A 17,708-nucleotide genomic window follows, 5' to 3' on the forward strand; every position below is an offset into this window, starting at 1 on the left:
AAATTTGCGCTCCTGTCTGATTCGTTCCCTTTCTGACACACAGCTCGACGTCAGAAAATGGCAATAACACAAGACCAGCCGAGAGTCACAGTGCCGACCAATCACAACACGAAGCTCCCTTTGCACCAGCGCCCAGATCCACTGCCCCTGCGGAACAGCCAATCACAAATTGCTCAGGTGAGGCCTTTGAAAACCAGTTCGAGGCGACGCCTTGTTAGCTCTCTGCGGGGTGGTGTCGAGCTTCTTGAGTGTTGTTGGGGAGTATTGCATCACACTCCTGACTTGTGTTCAAAGAAAGAAGTTGCATTTATATCGCGCCTTTCACAACGTCCCAAAGACTTTCACAGCCAATGATGTGTAGTCGCTGTTGTAATGTGGGAAACGCGGCAGTCAATTTGCGCACAGCAAGCTCCCACAAACAGCAATGTGAGTATTACCCGGTCAAATGTTTTTTAGTGATGTTGGTTGAGGGATAAATATTGGCCCCAGGACACTGGGGAGAACCCCCCTGCTCTTCTTCGAAATAGAGGCCGTGGGATCTTTTACGTCCACCTGAGAGGGCAGACGGGGCCTCGGTTTAATGTCTCATCCGAAAGACGGTGCCTCTGACAGTGCGGCGCTCCCGCCGTACCACATTGGGAGTGTTAGTCTAGCTTTATGTGCTCAAGTCTCACTGGAGTGGGACTCCGAACCCACAACCTTCTGACTCAGGAGGCAAGAGCGCTACCCACTGAGCCATAGCTGACACCAACAGCATGCTGCACTATCTAAGGTACCATTTGGGAAGAGGGATAAAATGCCTTGATTCTGTGAATCCTCCAGCCTCACATCCCAGTTATAAATAGATAGGGTAAGACAGAAAGATTTTTAAAAATTCATTCACAGGATGTAGGTGTCGCTGGCAAGGCCAGCAATTATTGTCCAGCCCTAATGAAGGTGACGGTGAGCCAGACTAGGCCATTTCAGAGAGCAGTTAAGAGTGAACCACATTGCTGTGGGTCTGAAGTCAAATATAGGTCAGACCGGGTAAGGACGGCAGATTTCCTTCCCTAAAGGACATTAATGAACCAGATGGGTTTTAGTAATAGTCATTTATTGCTGATGCAAGCATTTGATTTCAGATTTATTTAATTGAATTTAAATTTCCCAACTGCCATGGTGGGCTTTGAATTCAGGTTGAGTAAAATCATTAAGTTTAAGATCTCTGGATCACTAGTCTAGTAACATAACCACTACACTACCTTAGATCAATAGCTTGATAAGATAAGATAAGATAGACAGATAGGATAAGATAAATGTATCTAGATAGATTGATCAGATAAGATAGGTAGGTCGGATAAGATAGATATAAATAGATAGATTTATAGGATAAGATAGATAGATAGTGAGTCAGTGGAGCTGCTGACCTCTTGTCTGCTGGAAAGTGAACTTCTCAGTTGAGCGGTCAGACTGCCATATCTCGGAGTCTAGCCCCCCCATTGACCTGAGCACTGCAAATGTTTCAATATGAAAGATATGACGATTTGTGTGTGTGTGTGTGCTTCGCATTTTCACCTCGGATCTCCTGCAGATTCCAGAGCTTGCTGCCCTCTAGTGTACAATCCGGGCGTTGTGAAGGCAGAAGGCAGCCCCTGCCAATAGACTGTGGGACAGCAGACACTTAGGGGGAGAAATTCATTCTTGCCCAGGAATGGGCGGTAACTTTTGAAAAGTTTGAGAATTAAGGCCAGGCGCTAATGCTTTAGACTGCACCCAAAATCCAGTGTCATCACTCAAAGAAAGGATGGGAGCGCTAAATCAAGCGCTAACGGCCTACCTCAGTGGCGTTACACTCAAAGCGCTAACCAATATCAGGTGCAGTCTAGTCGCTAGTCATCATTGCCACAGGCTCTTTCCAGATCTTAAAGGGGAGGTTCATTGATGCTGCAGAGCCTCATTCTCAGAATTGCTGGCTGTGAACCTGTGTCAGCAAGCAGCAGCAGGCCAAGCCCAAGGAGCCGGACGACTCAACCAGCTGTACTCATGGCCGATCCATGCCCCAGGGAGAGAGCCCGCAGATTTTCGGGCCAAGCATTGGAGGAGTTGGTGTCCGCTGTGGAGAGACGGAGGGCGGTGATCTACCCGGCAAACAGCAGGACGCCATCGCCGCAAGTCTTCTGCGCCATGTGGAGGTAGGTAGCCCTGCACATCTCAGGCAGCACTGTGGTCCCCAGGATCTACACGCAGTGCAGGAAGAAATTTAATGACCTCACTCAGTGGTCAGGGTGAGTCATTGCTTCAACAAATGCTACATACCACCATCTGAACCTCAGTCTGCACACACTGCCCAAAGCACCACACCCCCAGCACTCACCCACCAACAATCTCTACCTACTGACACTCACACCCACATCTCACACCTTGCACAAAATCACAGCTATTCAACTATGGCAGGCACATCACCCAAACACATTGCTTCACACTCACTCGCACACTTTCCTTTCTCTTTTAGGCCAAGGTGGCTCACAACAGGAGGGAGCAGGAGCGCACAGGTGGGGGACAAGCTGACACACAACCACTGTCTGCACTGGAAAATAGAGTGCTGAAGCTTATTGGGCACCAGGTGGTGGGCGCCGTGGACACCGGCGACATTGACCCCCTTGGGGACAACAACGGTATGTTCATCTCTACTCCTTCTCACATCCCACTTCCCCCTCACCCCACAAGCCTTTTGCATTTTCCAGCTAATCATGGTGTATGCATGTATTTCTCCCTTCCTGCTCCCCCTCCACTCAACTTAACCTGACTTTTGTGCCTTTATTCGTTCAGCTCCTGAGCAGCCTGTCCCTGAGGAGACCGTTGAGAGCGAGGCGGAAGAACAGGAGGAGGAAGAACACACCGCGTCACTGCATGTCTCACTCACTGCATGTCTCACCCACAGGCACCAGCTTAGGTACATAAGAACTTAAGAATTAGGAGCAGGAGTCAGCCATTCGGCCCCTCGAGTCTGCTCCGCCATTCAATAAGATCATGGCTGATCTTCTACATCATCTCCGCTTTCCTGCACTATCACCATATCCCTTGATTCCCTTAATATTCAAAAATCTATCGACCTCTATCTTGAATATACTCAACGACTGAGCCTCCCCACCCCTCTGGGGTAAAGAATTCCAAAGATTCACCACCCTCTGAGTGAAGACATTTCTCCTCATCTCAGTCCTAAATGGCTGACCCCTTATTCTGAGACTGTGACCCCTGGCTCTAGACTCCCCAGCCAGGGGAAACATCCTCCCTGCATCTACCCTGTCAAGCCCAGTAAGAATTTTGTATGTTTCAATGAGATCACCTCTCATTCTTCTAAACTCTAGAGAATATAGGCCTAGTCTACTCAATCTCTCCTCATAGGACAATCCCCCCATCCCAGGAACCAGTCTGGTGAACCTTCGTTGCACTCCCTCTATGGCAAGTATATCCTTCCTTAGGCAAGGAGACCAAAACTGTACACAATACTCCAGGTGTGGTCTCACCAGGGCCCTATATAATTGCAGTAAGATGTCTTTACTCTTATACTCAAATCCTCTTGTAATAAAGGCCAACATACCATTTGCTTTCCTAATTGCTTGCTGTACCTGCATGTTAACTTTCAGTGATTCATGTACAAGGACACCCAGGTCCCTCTGAACACCAGCATTTCCCAATCTCTCACCATTTAAAAAATACTCTGCTTTTCTATTTTTCCTACCAAAGTGGATAACTTCACATTTCTCCACATTATATTCCATTTGCCATGTTCTTGCCCACCCACTTACCTGTGCATATCCCCTTGAAGCCTCCTTGCATCCTCCTCACAACTTACATTACCACCCAGCTTTATATCATTAGCAAACTTGGATATATTACATTTGGTCCCCTCATCCAAATCATTGATGTAGATTGTGAATAGCTGAGGCCCAAGCTCTGATCCTTGCGGTACCCCACTAGTTACAGCCTGCCAACCCGAAAATGACCCGTTTATTCCTACTCTCTGTTTTCTGTTCGTTAACCAATTCTCAATCCATGCTAGTGTAGGAACGTGGGTTCCTAACTAAAAGACTGAGGGCTAGATTTTCAGTTGCTTGCGCCAGCAGTTAGCGCCTTAAGAGAAGTGATTTTCGGGCGCTATTCGTGTAGCGCCCGGGCGCAGCGCAGTTTGCGCCCCGCCCCAAATTAAGTTGCCCGTTAGCGCCGGCGCAAAGTTTAGCGGCCGCCCGGATGCGCGCGCAGAAAATGACGTCACAGCCTCGTGCAACGCCCTTTGGCCGCCCTGAATCCAAACTTCAGTCGGACCGCCCCATTCTGCGGCTGGCGTCCAGAGCGTTTGTAAAATGGAACGCAACACTCCCTGGGGAGCGCAAATTAAAGGGCACTCCTCCTGCACTATAAACGGCAGTCTGCATGTGTTGTGTGGAAGGATCCAGTGTGTTGTTGTGAACGGTGTATCATCATCATCATCATCATCCTCCTCCTCCTCCTCCTCCTCCTCCTCCTAAAAAAACACATGCACCCTTCCCCTTTAAGAGCTCACTGGCACCAGAGTGTCTGCCGTGCGCTGCGCCCGAGCTCGGGCGCTGCGCTCTGCACCGCCGGCTTAGCGCCTAAAGATAGTAGTGGAACGCCTCTTTTAGCGCTTCACCAACTTCTTAGGGCGAAGCCACTGAATTTCCGGCAACGGGGCGCTACTTTGGGGCGGGCGCTAACTTCGGGCGGGCGCTAAGGTTAGCGCCCCAAAACTGTCTATACTGAAAATCTAGCCCCGAGTTCTACTCAGGCGATCAAACAAAATGAACTTTAATGAAATGAACAGGCTTTAACAATAAACTGCAGGATAACATCGAATGTAGGTCTGCTCTCTCTGGAGGCTCCACGAGGACTGCCCCTGCAGTCCTGTGGCTCACGTCATCACGTCATCACGTTTTCCCGCCAGTCGGGGATCACGTGATGAACGGCGTGGCGTCATCACGTTTTAACCGCGCTGTTAAAGCAACCACACTCTGTACAGTTAAACAGCATAAATAAAGGTACAGACTCAGACTGTAGCTAACATGTTGTTAAAGGAATTATGTACAAACGATCTGAGTCCTTTGGTGGCTCTGCCACATGCGCCCCCCCCCAGAATTGTCTTTAACAGCAAAAGTGAGCTGCCGAGGAGGCCTGACAAGTCTGTCCGAGCGACTTTGGTAACCTGGCGGAGGAAGCTGATGGACGGTGGTCGAGCTGGCGGGCGGTTGTGGTTGAGCTGGCGCGGCGAGCGTGGACGAGTTGGCGGGCGGCTTTGGTTGATCTGGCACGGCGGCTGCGGGCGGTCGGCCACGTTTCGGTGGTTGAGCGGCGACGACTGGGCGGTCCAGGTCCAGGTGAGCCGGCTTCAATCGGTCCACCGAAATGTGATCCGGTTTTCCTCCGATGTCGACCGAAAAGGATTTGTCTCCTGGTTCGATGACGCGGAAAGGACCAGTGTAAGGGGGCTTGAGTGGATCCCGGTGAGCGTCGTGGCGGATAAATACATACTCAGCATTCTTCAGCTCTGCTGGCACGTGGGAGTTCTGTAAGCCGTGATTTGATGTAGGCACCGGAGCGAAGCATCTGGCCGCTTCCTGGTGGCTGACGAGTTGCTGGGAGGCGGACCATGGCTCTGTGGGAGAAGGGAGGAAATCCCCTGGTACTCGGAGAGGCTGGCCGTAGACGAGTTCGGCTGAGGACGATTGCAGGTCTTCTTTGGGCGCCGTACGAAGACCCAAAAGGACCCATGGAAGCCTGTCCACCCATTCTGCACCTTGAAGACTGGCCCGAAGGGCGGCTTTAAGCGACCTGTGGAATCGCTCGCAAAGGCCGTTCACCTGTGGATGATAGGCGGTGGTGCGATGAAGTTTGGTGCCAAGCCCCTGAGCTACAGCGTTCCAAAGCTCCGAGGAAAATTGTGGCCCACGGTCGGAAGAGATGTCCGCCGGTACCCCAAAATGGGCAACCCAACAGGAGATGAAAGCTCTAGCGACGTCTGCCGAAGTGGTAGAAACCAAAGGAATTGCCTCTGGCCACCTAGTGGTGCAGTCCACCATGGTGAGGAGATGCGTATAACCATGAGAAGGCGGAAGCGGCCCCACAAGGTTCACATGCACGTGGTCGAAACGACGCTCCGGAACAGCGAACGTAGCCACTGGAGCTTTTACATGACGCTGGACTTTGGCCTTCTGGCAGACTACGCAGGTATTGGCCCAGTCACGGACATCGAGGTGCATACCTTTCCAGACGAACTTCGCTGACATAAGCCGTTGTGAAGCCTTCATCCCAGGGTGCGACAACCCGTGTATGGCATCAAACACCTTCTGGCGCCATGCGACTGGCACGATAGGTCGGGGAACGCCCATGGAGACGTCACAAAGGAGTGTGGCGCCTATGGCCTGGAAAGTGACGTCGATCGCTTGGAAACTAGAGGGGACGGTTCTGTATGATTGGACCTCAGAGTCCAAGGCCTGATCTGCAGCCATGAGGGCGTAGTCAATCCCCAGGTGAACCGCATGGACCGTCACATGGGAGAGGCAATCCGCCACCAGGTTGTCCTTACCAGACACATGTTGAATGTCCGTGGTAAATTCGGAAATAAACGTCAGGTGACGTTGTTGACAAGCGGACCACGGTTCGGCGGTCTTGGCAATGGCAAATGTCAGAGGCTTGTGGTTGACAAAAGCCACGAAGGGACATCCTTCCAATAAGAACCGGAAATGGCGAATGGCTAGGAAAAGGGCCAGTAACTCCCGATCGAAGGTGCTGTATTTTTTTTCATTTTTCCGTAGTTGACGGCTGAAAAACGCCAGCGGTTGCCACGTGCCGTTGACCCACTGCTCTTGCACTGTGCCGATGGCGTAGTCTGACGCGTCCGTGGTAAGGCCGATGGTGGCACCTGGAAGTGGGTGCGCCAGCATGGTTGCGTTGGCCAGAGCGGTCTTGGTGTTGACGAACGCCTGGTCCATCTCGGCTGTCCAGCTGATTGGATCCTTACCGGACTTGCCCTTGTGGGCCCCGTACAAGGGTTGCATAAGCTGAGCCGCCTTAGGGACGAATCGGTAATAGAAGTTGACCATCCCCAGGAACTCTTGCAGGGCCTTGACGGTTGGCGGGCGCGGGAAAGAGGTAACAGCTTCCACCTTCGTCATTAAGGGGACGGCGCCGTCTGATGTTATGCGGTGTCCCAAGAAATTGATCTGCTGCAGGCCGAACTGGCACTTGGCCGGGTTGATGATTAAACCGTGCTGGCTGAGGCGCGTAAAGACGGTACGCAAATGGGAGATGTGCTCTTCCTGGCTAGCACTGGCGATGAGAATGTTGTCAAGGCAGACGAAGATGAAGCTTAGGTCTCGGAGCACGGAGTCCATTAAGCGCTGGAAAGCCTGTGCCGCGTTCTTCAAGCCAAACGGCATCCGCAGGAACTCAAAGAGGCCGAAAGGGGTGATGTCCGCAGTTTTCGGGACATCTTGCCGGTGCACGGGAACCTGGTGCTACCCCCGGACGAGGTCGACTTTAGAAAAGATAGAATTTCCTGCCAAATGGGCCGAGAAATCCTGAATATGCGGGATCGGGTACTGATCAGGAGTAGTGGCATCATTCAGGCGTCTGTAGTCACCGCATGGCCGCCAGCCGCCGCCCGGTTTCGGAACAATGTGGAGAGGCGAAGACCAGGGACTATAGGATCTGCGAATAATCCCAAGCCGCTCCATCGTGTCGAACTCTGCTTTCACAGCCGTGAGCTTGCCGGGTTCGAGCCTTCTAGCCCGTGCATAAACCGGGGAGCCAGTAGTGGTGATATGATGTTCAACACCATGCTTCGTGGCCGAGGAGGAGAAAGTGGTCCTTGTCAGCTCCGGAAACTCTCAGAGGAGCCGAGTGAAGTCATCCGGAGGAGGGAAAGCGCAGGCAATAGAGCACGCCACGGTGGTACCGTGGTAGCACGGAATCGAGTGGAAGGTGGCCGCATTGATCAACCAGCGGTGCCGGACATCGACGAGGAGGCCGTTGGCACACAGAAAATCCGCCCCAGGATGGCCTGCGAGACTGTGGCCATGACGAATTCCCAACAGAAGCGTTGACCGCCGAAACAGACTTGGACCTGCCGCTTTTGGAAAGTTCGAATTGCTGCGCCATTAGCCGCCACGAGGGAAAAACCGTGGTTACCAGCTTGCATATCGAGATTCGACGCAGGTAGAATGCTACACTGCGCCCTGGTGTCACAAAGGAAACGTCGACCTGATAGAGAATCGGTGATATAAAGAAGTTTCCCCGTAGATCCGACGGCCATCGCAACCGCGGAGCGCCCGTTAGACCCGGTCCTCCTTCGCCAGGAACGCTGCAGGAGCTTTGTTTTTTTTTCGGCGAAAAACTGCAGGGAGAGCGGCAGCGTCGTGCTTTCGCACCAAAACGGGCGTGGTAGGAGCACCAGCCCGCTGCAGGAGGAGCTGGAACCGCGTCTGTGGGGGATGGGCGCCTCGTGGCCGCGCAGCACTGCTGGGTTACAGTGAAAATCTTATTGGCTTCGGCAGCAAGCTCGGCGCAGTCTTTAATCTCGGATCTGGCTAGGGCAGCCTATACCTGCTCCGGCAGTTGGCAGAGGAAAAGCTCCCGGAAGAGGAAGCATTCCGGTTCAGCACCCAAGAGCGTGAGCATTTGGCTCATGAGCTCGGACGGTTTGGAGTTCCCGAGGCCAGGCATCGTGATGAGCCGGCGAGCGCGCTCTGACTTCGAGAGCCCGAAGACCTGTAGCAACCGCGCCTTTAACGTATCATACTTGCGGTCAGTAGGAGGACTACCGAGGAGGCTGACGATCCGTGAGGCAGTTGCGCTGTCGAGGGCGGAGACCACGTAGTAATAACGGGTCTGATCCGCGACGATGTTCCTGATGGCGAACTGGGCTTCAGCCTGGATAAACCAGGCGTCTGGTTGTTGCTCCCAGAACTGTGGCAGTTTCAGAGTCACGGCGTTCGTGTCTATGCTGAAGATCTTCCGCGAAAACTGTTCACGAAAGTCGGGGTCACCAATGTAGGAACGTGGGCTCCTAACTAAAAGACTGAGTTCTACTCAGGTGATCAAACAAAACGAACTTTAATGAAACAAACAGGTTTTAACAAGAAACTGCAGGATCGAATGTAGGTCTGCTCTCTCTGGAGGCTCCACGAGGACAGCCCCTGCAGTCCCGTGGCTGACGTCATGACGTCATCACGTTTTCCCGCCAGTGGGGGATCACGTGATGAACGGCGTGACGTCATCACGTTTTAGCCGCGCTGTTAAAGCAACCACACTCTGTACAGTTAAACAGCATAAATAAAGGTACAGACTCAGACTGTAGCTAACATGTTGTTAAAGGAATTATCTGCAAACGATCTGAGTCCTTTGGTGGCTCCGCCACACTAGTATATTACCCCCAATTCCATGAGCCCTAATTTTGTTTAATAACCTCTTGTGTGGCACTTTATCGAATGCCTTCTGAAAATCCAAATACACCACATCCAATGGTTCCCCCTTATCTATTCTGCTAGTTACAACCTCAAAAAACTCTAACAGATTCGTCAAACACGATTTCTCTTTCATAAATCCGTGTTGACTCTGCCCAATCCTATTATTATTTTCTAAGTGCCCTGTTACCGCATCCTTAATAATAGATTCTAGCATTTTCCCTACTACTGATGTCAGGCTAACTGGTCTGTAGTTCCCCGTTTTCTCTCTCCCTCCTTTCTTAAATAGTGGAGTTACATTTGCTACCTTCCAATCCGCGGGAACCGTTCTAGAATCTATGGAATTTTGGAAAATGACAACCAATGCATCCACTATCTCTATAATCACCTCTTTCAAAACCCTAGGATGTAGGCCATCAGGTCTAGAGGATTTATTGGCTTTCAATCCCATTAATTTCTCCAGTACTACAGGTAAACTAACCTTTATCCGAACTTCCGAAAACCGAAACCCTCTAAAAACCGAAGGTTTTTTCGGTCAGCGTAAGTCGTGCGCACGACATGACCAGAGTGGCGCACGACTTACAGGCCTAGCCGGATAAGGGATAGTGTAGCATTTTTCCGCACTTCTGAAAACCGAAATCGCTCAGCGTAAGTGTACCAGCCTTTATCCGCACATCCGAAACCAGAAAACCTCTGAAAGCCGAAAGTGGTGCAAAGCATGACTTCTGAAAACCGAAATCGCTCAGCGTAAGTCGTGCGCACGACCCCGACCCCCGCCGACCCCCACCCCCGACCCCCCGCCGAACCCGACCCCCGCCGACCCCGACACCCACCGACCCCCGACCCCCCCGCCGAACCCCACCCCCGCCGACCCCGCCCCATTTCGGATAAGAGATAGTGTACCAGCCTTTATCCGCACATCCGAAACCAGAAAACCTCTGAAAGCCGAAAGTGGCGACCCCCGACCACGACCCCCCGCCGACCCCCACCCCCGACCCCCCCGCCGACCCCCACCCCCCGCCGACCCCCACCCTTTCGGATAAGAGATAGTGTATCCTTTATCCGCACTCCCGCAAACCGAATTACTCTGAAAACCGAAGTGTTTTCGCTCACCTTCCGAAATCCGAAATTTCCCGAAAACCGAAACACGGCTGGTCCCGAGGTTTTCGGATAAAGGATAGTCTACCTGTACTTTTTTACTAATACTAATTTCTTTCAGTTCCTCATTCTCGCTCGAACCTTGATTCTCCACTATTTCCGGGAAGTTTTTTGCGTCTTCTTCCGTGAAGACAGACACAAAGTATTTGTTTAATTTCTCTGCCATTTCCTTATTCCCCATTATAATTTCTCCTGTCTCAGCCTGTAAGGGACCCACATTTACTTTTGCTAATCTTTTCCATTTTACATACCTATAGAAGCTTCTACAGTCTGTTTTTATGTCTCTCGCTAGTTAATTCTTGTTGTGTCTGGGTATAATAAGACACAGACTGCAGGAAGAAATGGTACAACAGGTGTTTACTCAACGTGGCTCACAGTGGAACTGCCTGTACAGATCCCTACTCAGTGCTATATACAGGTGTGGTCACTGCCGGTACTACAGTATACATGAGCTGTACAAAGTAGTTCCCCCCTTAAAGGTATATACATTACAATTCCTCCCCCTTTAGATTAACAGTACCATAACACTCATTTAACAATTAAATATCAAACTAATTACAATTAACACTGGGTCCCTGGGATCCCTTGCAGGACTTGTTCCATTGCCCTCTGCCAAATAGCCGGAGCTGATGCTACCCCGAATACCAGCCGGTTGTATTGGTAGAGACTTTTATGGGTGTTGATTGTGAGGTATTTTTTTGATGTTTCTTCTACCTCCATTTGCAGATACGCCTGGGCCAGATCAATCTTAGTGAAGCGTTTCCCTCCAGATAGCGAGGCGAAAATATCTTCAATCCGCGGAAGTGGATATTATACGGTGTGAAGGACCGGGTTCACTGTTACCTTAAAGTCCCCACAGATGCGAACCTTCCTTGGTTCCCCAGGTGTGCTGCTCAACGACTTTTTCATCACAGGGACGATGGGTGTAGCCCACTCGCTCCAGTCTACCTTGGACAGTACACCTGAACGTTCCAGACTCTCCAGCTCTGCTTCGATGGCTGGGCGGATCGCATAAGGTACCGGTCTGGCCTTAAAACATTTTGGGCTTGCGTTTTCTTCAATTTTAATCGTCGCTGTCATGCCTTTTAGTATTCCGAGTCCTTGCTGGAACACTTCTTTCGCGTCAGTTAGGATCTTTGACAGTCACCCAGGTGGGACGTCGTCATCCCTTTTGTCAGCCACAGTCAGTGCCTGTATGGAATGCCAATCCAGGTGTATTTTCCGGATCCATTCACGTCCCAGTAATGGTGGTCCTCCATCTTGCAGTACATACAGGTCTAGTTTTGGTGTTTCCTTACCGTTATATATAACGGCCACCCTTATTTTTCCTTTGGGGTAGACTTTTTGCCCCGTGTACGTCTTCAAAATAATTTTTGTGTCTCTCAAGGGTATGTGTGAGAATAGCTGCTTGTACTCCCGTCGGTTTATGACTGTTAGGGCTGATCCTGTGTCCAATTCCATCTTTACCTGGACTCCTGCTATCTTGAGAGTGACCCAAATGGTTCGGTGATCCTCCGTTGTGATCACATGTAGTTTCAGACAACTCAGTTCCCTTCTTTCGGAGTCGTTATCACTCTTTTGTTCATCTGAACTATTCTCCGTCATCTTATGTACCTTCTTGTACTTTCCTTTGGTAGGTTTCTTATTGCTGGTTTTCTTTCCCGACCTGCAGACTCGTGCTATGTGTCCTACATTTCCACACTGTCTGCACACTTTGTCTTTGAACCAGCAATCATTCTGGTCATGTGTTGTTCTGCCGCAGCGATAGCACTTCTCTGTTCCATATGACATTTCGTTTGTGCCATATTCTTGCGGTCTCTGTTGTATCTCTGCAGCGCCCCGTGCTGCTGCTTCATATGATACCGCAATGCTGAAAGCCTTTTCCAGCGTAAGGTCCTTTTCAGATAAAAGCCGTTTCTGGGTTCCTTCACTTTGAAGCCCACACACAAACTTGTCCCTTAAGGTATCTGCCAGCCCCGCTCCAAACTGGCAGTGTTTCAATAGTTTGCGCAGTTCTGTTAAATAATCAGCATTGCTTTTATCCTTATGCCGGTTCCGTTTGTGAAACTTGAATCTTTCTGCTATCAGCAGCGGTGTGGGGTCTAAATGTTCCTGTAGTATCGTTACTATGTCTTCAAAACTCTTTTCCATTGGCTTCGTTGGGGTTACTAGATTTCGTAATAAACCATACGTCTGTTGATGTGTTGTGCACTGAGCCTTATAAAGTTGTGTTGCCAAACTGCTATGAAAACCGTGATGCCGATCGCCTCTATCGAGGAGGAACACACCAACCTGCTAGCCCCCCTATTCTTTCCTTCCGAGAATACCCGAGCTTCTTGTCGCACTCTATGCCAGCGTTCTCAGAGGTCCGGGTTTGTCTTTCTCTCAAAACTGCCCGGACGTGTAACGCTTGCTTGTTGGACGGGGTTTCTACCCCTCCCCGGTGTCTGTTTACCTGATCAGGGTCCTACAACACCGACACTAATAATCTCCTAGTTCACTTAGCAACATGATATAATGCAGAAAAATGTTAACCGTACTCGACTAGTATCACGACTTTAGAACACCTTGGAGTCTCGGCACCTACTTCATGGTCCTGGCCTTCGCGTGGAGAATTTGCCCTCTTAACAACCGGCCTCAGGCTAGGTGTCTGAGACAAGTGTCCTCCTGGTCCGAGGTTTTTCTTAGTTACTATTACACAAATACAAATACACAAATACAAATACACAAATACAAATCAAGTAGTGTCTCTTACCCACTCAGTCTGTGTCCCAGATTCGTTTTGGTGCCGCTTCGCCGTTCAGTCGCTTTGTCGAGTGTCTCTGATTTATGGGCGGTCAAAAATCTGACTACTCACCCTGGTCACTGATGATAAACACTGGTCACTTCCAGGGGCACCAGACGTCTTTGCACCCATTAAATTTAACAATACCGATGCTTCTTGTCATCTGACACCTCATTTGCCTTGCAGTACACCTCTATTCGTTCGACATATGTAGTCCAATCTTTGACTTCATTGTCAAATGCGGTGATACTGCCACTCTTCGGCATTTTGGGTGTGGTTTAAAATGGCGTCTCCCAATGGCTTAAAATGGCATCTCCCGCGCTTTCCTTCCTCCCCTGCTGCTGCCAACGCCGCTCTCGGCGGTCCTCGTGGCAATGGCGGCGCCTCGCGGGTTTCTGCGTGTCTCTCTCTCCCTCTCTTCGACGCTGCTCGGCCCCTGAACACCGGCTGCGCCCTGTGCGCTCTGCCCTCTCTCTCTCTCCCCCGTCGACGCTGCTCGGCCCCTGAACACCGGCTGCGCCCTGTGCGCTCTGCCCTCTCTCTCCCCCGTCGACGCTGCTCAGCCCTTTGCTGTGCCGCTCGGTCGGGCTCTAGCCCGCCGCTGTCCGGGAAGGGTCTGCGCACTACCTGTTGCCAGCCCGTTTCGCTGGACCACCTCGACTGGAAAGCCAAGCCTGGCTCTCGACAGCCTCCCCCGCAATTCTCGAGTCTCTGCTGGATGACTGGGCGGTTGCCCGTGGTCGATGCCCGAGCCTCTGGCCTTGACCTCCAATCCACTGATCTCCAGGAACGAATCCCCGGGAGGTGATGCAGAGTTGCAGGTAGGTTCGAACTTGCCTTGTCGCCACTGTTGTGTCTGGGTATAATAAGACACAGACTGCAGGAAGAAACAGTACAACAGGTGTTTACTCAACGTGGCTCACAGTGGAACTGCTTGTACAAATTACTACTCAGTGCTATATACAGGTGTGGTCACTGCCGGTACTACAGTATATATGAGCTGTACAAAGTAGTTCCCCCCCTTAAAGGTATCTACATTACAATTCTCATATTCTATTTTCTCTTTCTTTATCAATTCCTTGGTCCTTTGCTGAATTCTAAAATCCTCCAAATCCTCAGGCTTACTATTCTTTTTGGTAACATTATAAGCCTCTTCCTTTGATCTAATACTATCCTTAACTTCTCTTGTTAGCCACGGTTTGACCACTTTTCCTGTGGGGTTTTTGAGCCTTAAAGGAATGTATATTTGTTGTAACTTATGTATTAATTCTTTAAATGCTAGCCATTGCTTGACTACCATCATACCTTTTAATGTAGTTTCCCAATCTACCTTAGCCAACTCGCTGCTCATGCCTACGTAGTTTGCTTTGTTTCGATTTAAGATCCTGGTTTCGGATTTAACTAAGTCACTGTCAAACTCAATATAAAATTCTATCATATTATGGTCACTCTTCCCTAAAGGCCCCTGTACTACAAGGTTATTAATTAACCCTTTCTCATTGCACAACACTAGATCTAAAATAGCCTGTTCCCTAGTTGGCTCCTCAACATACTGATTTAAAAACTATCTTGCATACATTCCATGAATTCGTCCTCCACACTATTACTGCAAATTTGTTTTGCCCAGTTTATATGTAGATTAAAGTCCCCCATGATCACTGTATTACCATTGTTACACGCGCCTCTAATTTCCTGATTTATACTCTGCCCGACATTACAACTACTGTTTGGGGGCCTATAAACAACTCCCACCAATGTTTTCTGCCCCTTGCTGTTTCTTAGCTCCACCCAAACTGATTCTACTTCTTGATTTTTGGAGCTAAGATCCTTTCTCTCTGCTGTCTTTATCCCAGTAAACACATTCTTTAGAGGCTAGTATAGTAGCGGGATCTGTACAGGGTGATGCACCGGGGAAGAGCGGGCTGCAGCAAGGCCAGGGGGTAAGGGTAGCTCCACAGCTAGCTCTTCAGAGGGCGAGTCCGCTCACGAGTTCTGCGGCACAGGACTCAGATGAGGACCTTGATGGGGAGGCCTTTAGAAGAAGGGTGATGGGCATGCACACGGAGAACATAGGTGCAATGGCAAGGGTGCCCAGGAGCCTCTCGGAAATTGTAAGGAGCGTGGAGGAGTCCGCCTCCAACATTGCACAGAGCTCTGCGCACACCATGGAGCCCATCATTTCCAGTCTGCAAAGGATGGTAGACTCCCAGAGAGACCGTGGCGACCCAGACCTGATGCCGCATGCAATGGGCGATCTGGCAGCTTCCATTGCAGCACAGGCGGAAGCGACGCAACGTCTTAGTGCTGTAATGCAGCCTATGCTTGGTGGCATCCAATCTCAGACTGCTCTCATGCAGTCTCAGCTTGATACCACGTAAGCTGTAACTGCTGCCATCGTGACGGGGTCTACCACTGTCGACCGGGGCTTTCACGGTGTCGCAGCAGGCCAACAATCTGTGCTGCAACACATTGCTAGGGATGCTGAGGTGCTGCCCCGGGGGAGGGCAGTGGGTCAGTGAAGCAGGACCCTGCTGTCCTCTCTCAGGATGACAGCATTCCTGATCCCACCACTGCCACTCCGCCATTGCCCTTGTCGCTGCCTGTCATCCAGCCAGCCCAGACTGCTGCCGCCCATTCTGAGGTGGTGCAGTCTACAGCCGGGCCTTCCAGGCCCAAAGCTGGTCGAGGGCATCCTGCAAGGCCATCTGAAGTCTCCCGCACGGACACTCAGCAGCCTCCCACCCGCCATGCTGCAGCCACTGGGTCAACACTACGTAGGAGCATTGGAGTAGGCAAAGGTACAGTAACGAGAGGCACTAAGGGTGCACAGGGGTGAATAGTTAATATTGTTGTTGTAAATATGTGTTCACTGATGATTGAAAATTTTATTAATTGGCTTTGGATTATTTTGTGGTGTCTCTAATATTAGCTTTGCCTGTGATATGGCCTGTGACAGGGATGGAATGATGGGGATGTGGTGAGCAATGGGGATCTGGGGTTTAATTTATTGGAACCGCAATCTGATGAGGCGGTCACGGGCCGCCCTTCCGGAAGGTCGATTGAGTGGCTGCTTCCTCCCTCGCTCCTGATCCTCCTCCTCCTCCTCCTCATCTTCCTCTTCCTGCTCTTCCTCCTCCTGAGGTGGTTCCGCAATCCCTGGTGGCAAGGGCTGGGCCCTCATGATGGCCAAATTGTGGAGCATAGAGCAGATCAACGCGAAATGGGACACCCGCTCAGCCGAGTACTGGAGGGCTCCTCCTGAGCGGTCAAGGCAGCAGAACCGTTGCTTGAGCACCCCGATGGTCTGCTCGATGATGTTCCTGGTGCGGCATGGCTCTCATTATATGACTGCTAGGCAGGTGTGTTGGGGTTGTGGAGGGAAGTCATGAGCCAGGTGGAGAGCGGATAGCCCTCGTCTCCGAACAGCCAGCCACGAGCTTGATGTGGTGGCTGGAACAGTGCTGGCACACCGGTCTGGCGCAGGATGAAGGCATCGTGGCTGCTGCCAGGATAGCGGGCATTCACATTGAGAATTCGCTGTCTGTGTTTGCACACCAAATGAACATTAAGTGAGTGGTAGCCTTTGCAGTTACGGAAGATCTCAGGATTGTTATGCGGTGCTAGCAAAGCCACGTGGGTGCAGTCAATGGCGCCCTGCACCATGGGGAATCCCGCTATCCTGGTAAAGCCACATGCACGCTCGTTCTGCTTCTCTCTGGTGATGGGGAAGGAAATGTAGTCCCTTCTCCTACTGTAGAGAGTCTCTGTGACCTCCCGGATGCAGCGATGGAAGGCGAACTGCGAGGCGTTACCTATATCTCCTGTTGCAGACTGGAAGGATCCGCTGGTGAAGAAACTGAGGGCGATGGTGACCTTGACTGCCACTGAGAGAGCCGTGATTACCCTGATCTGAGGCCCGAGGTCTGGTTGCAGGAGGTGGCAGAGTTCTGTGACCACCTCCTCGCTGAAGCGGAGCCTTCTAATACACTGCTCCTCGCTTAGTTAGAGGTAGGAGACATGCTCTCGGAATACCCTCGGAGGGTAAGGCCTCCTGTTGGGAGCCCTGATGGCCCTCCTCCTCCCTCTGGCCACATTTTGCAATCTTTATTGCTGCCTCCGCTCCCTCCACAGTAGATCCTGGAGGGCGAGGTCGACTGCCAGGACAGCCCCCATTAATGTAACCAAATGTAACTCTTTGATATGTTGTCAGAATAAATGTAACTAAATTTTTAGTAGCCACAACACTCCAGAGACTAAACAACCTTTAAATAACTGAATTAAACTATTGCACAATGTCAAACTGACAA

General features: G+C 50.9%; 1 protein-coding gene across 2 annotated transcripts in view; it reads left to right on the top strand.

Annotated features, from left to right (window-relative positions):
* Window positions 1-17,708, top strand: part of kiaa1549la (KIAA1549-like a) — a 474,294-nt gene that overhangs the window by 445,659 nt on the left and 10,927 nt on the right. For both annotated transcript variants that reach the window (XM_086008325.1, XM_086008326.1), the window contains exon 19: window positions 44-177. In XM_086008325.1, the coding sequence (XP_085864451.1) occupies window positions 44-177 (134 nt within the window). The remainder of the gene's footprint in view (window positions 1-43; window positions 178-17,708) is intronic.

Source organism: Somniosus microcephalus, chromosome 15, assembly GCF_052327205.1.
Source record: "Somniosus microcephalus isolate GS21.2 chromosome 15, FLI_Smic_1.0, whole genome shotgun sequence".
Lineage (NCBI taxonomy): Eukaryota > Metazoa > Chordata > Chondrichthyes > Squaliformes > Somniosidae > Somniosus > Somniosus microcephalus.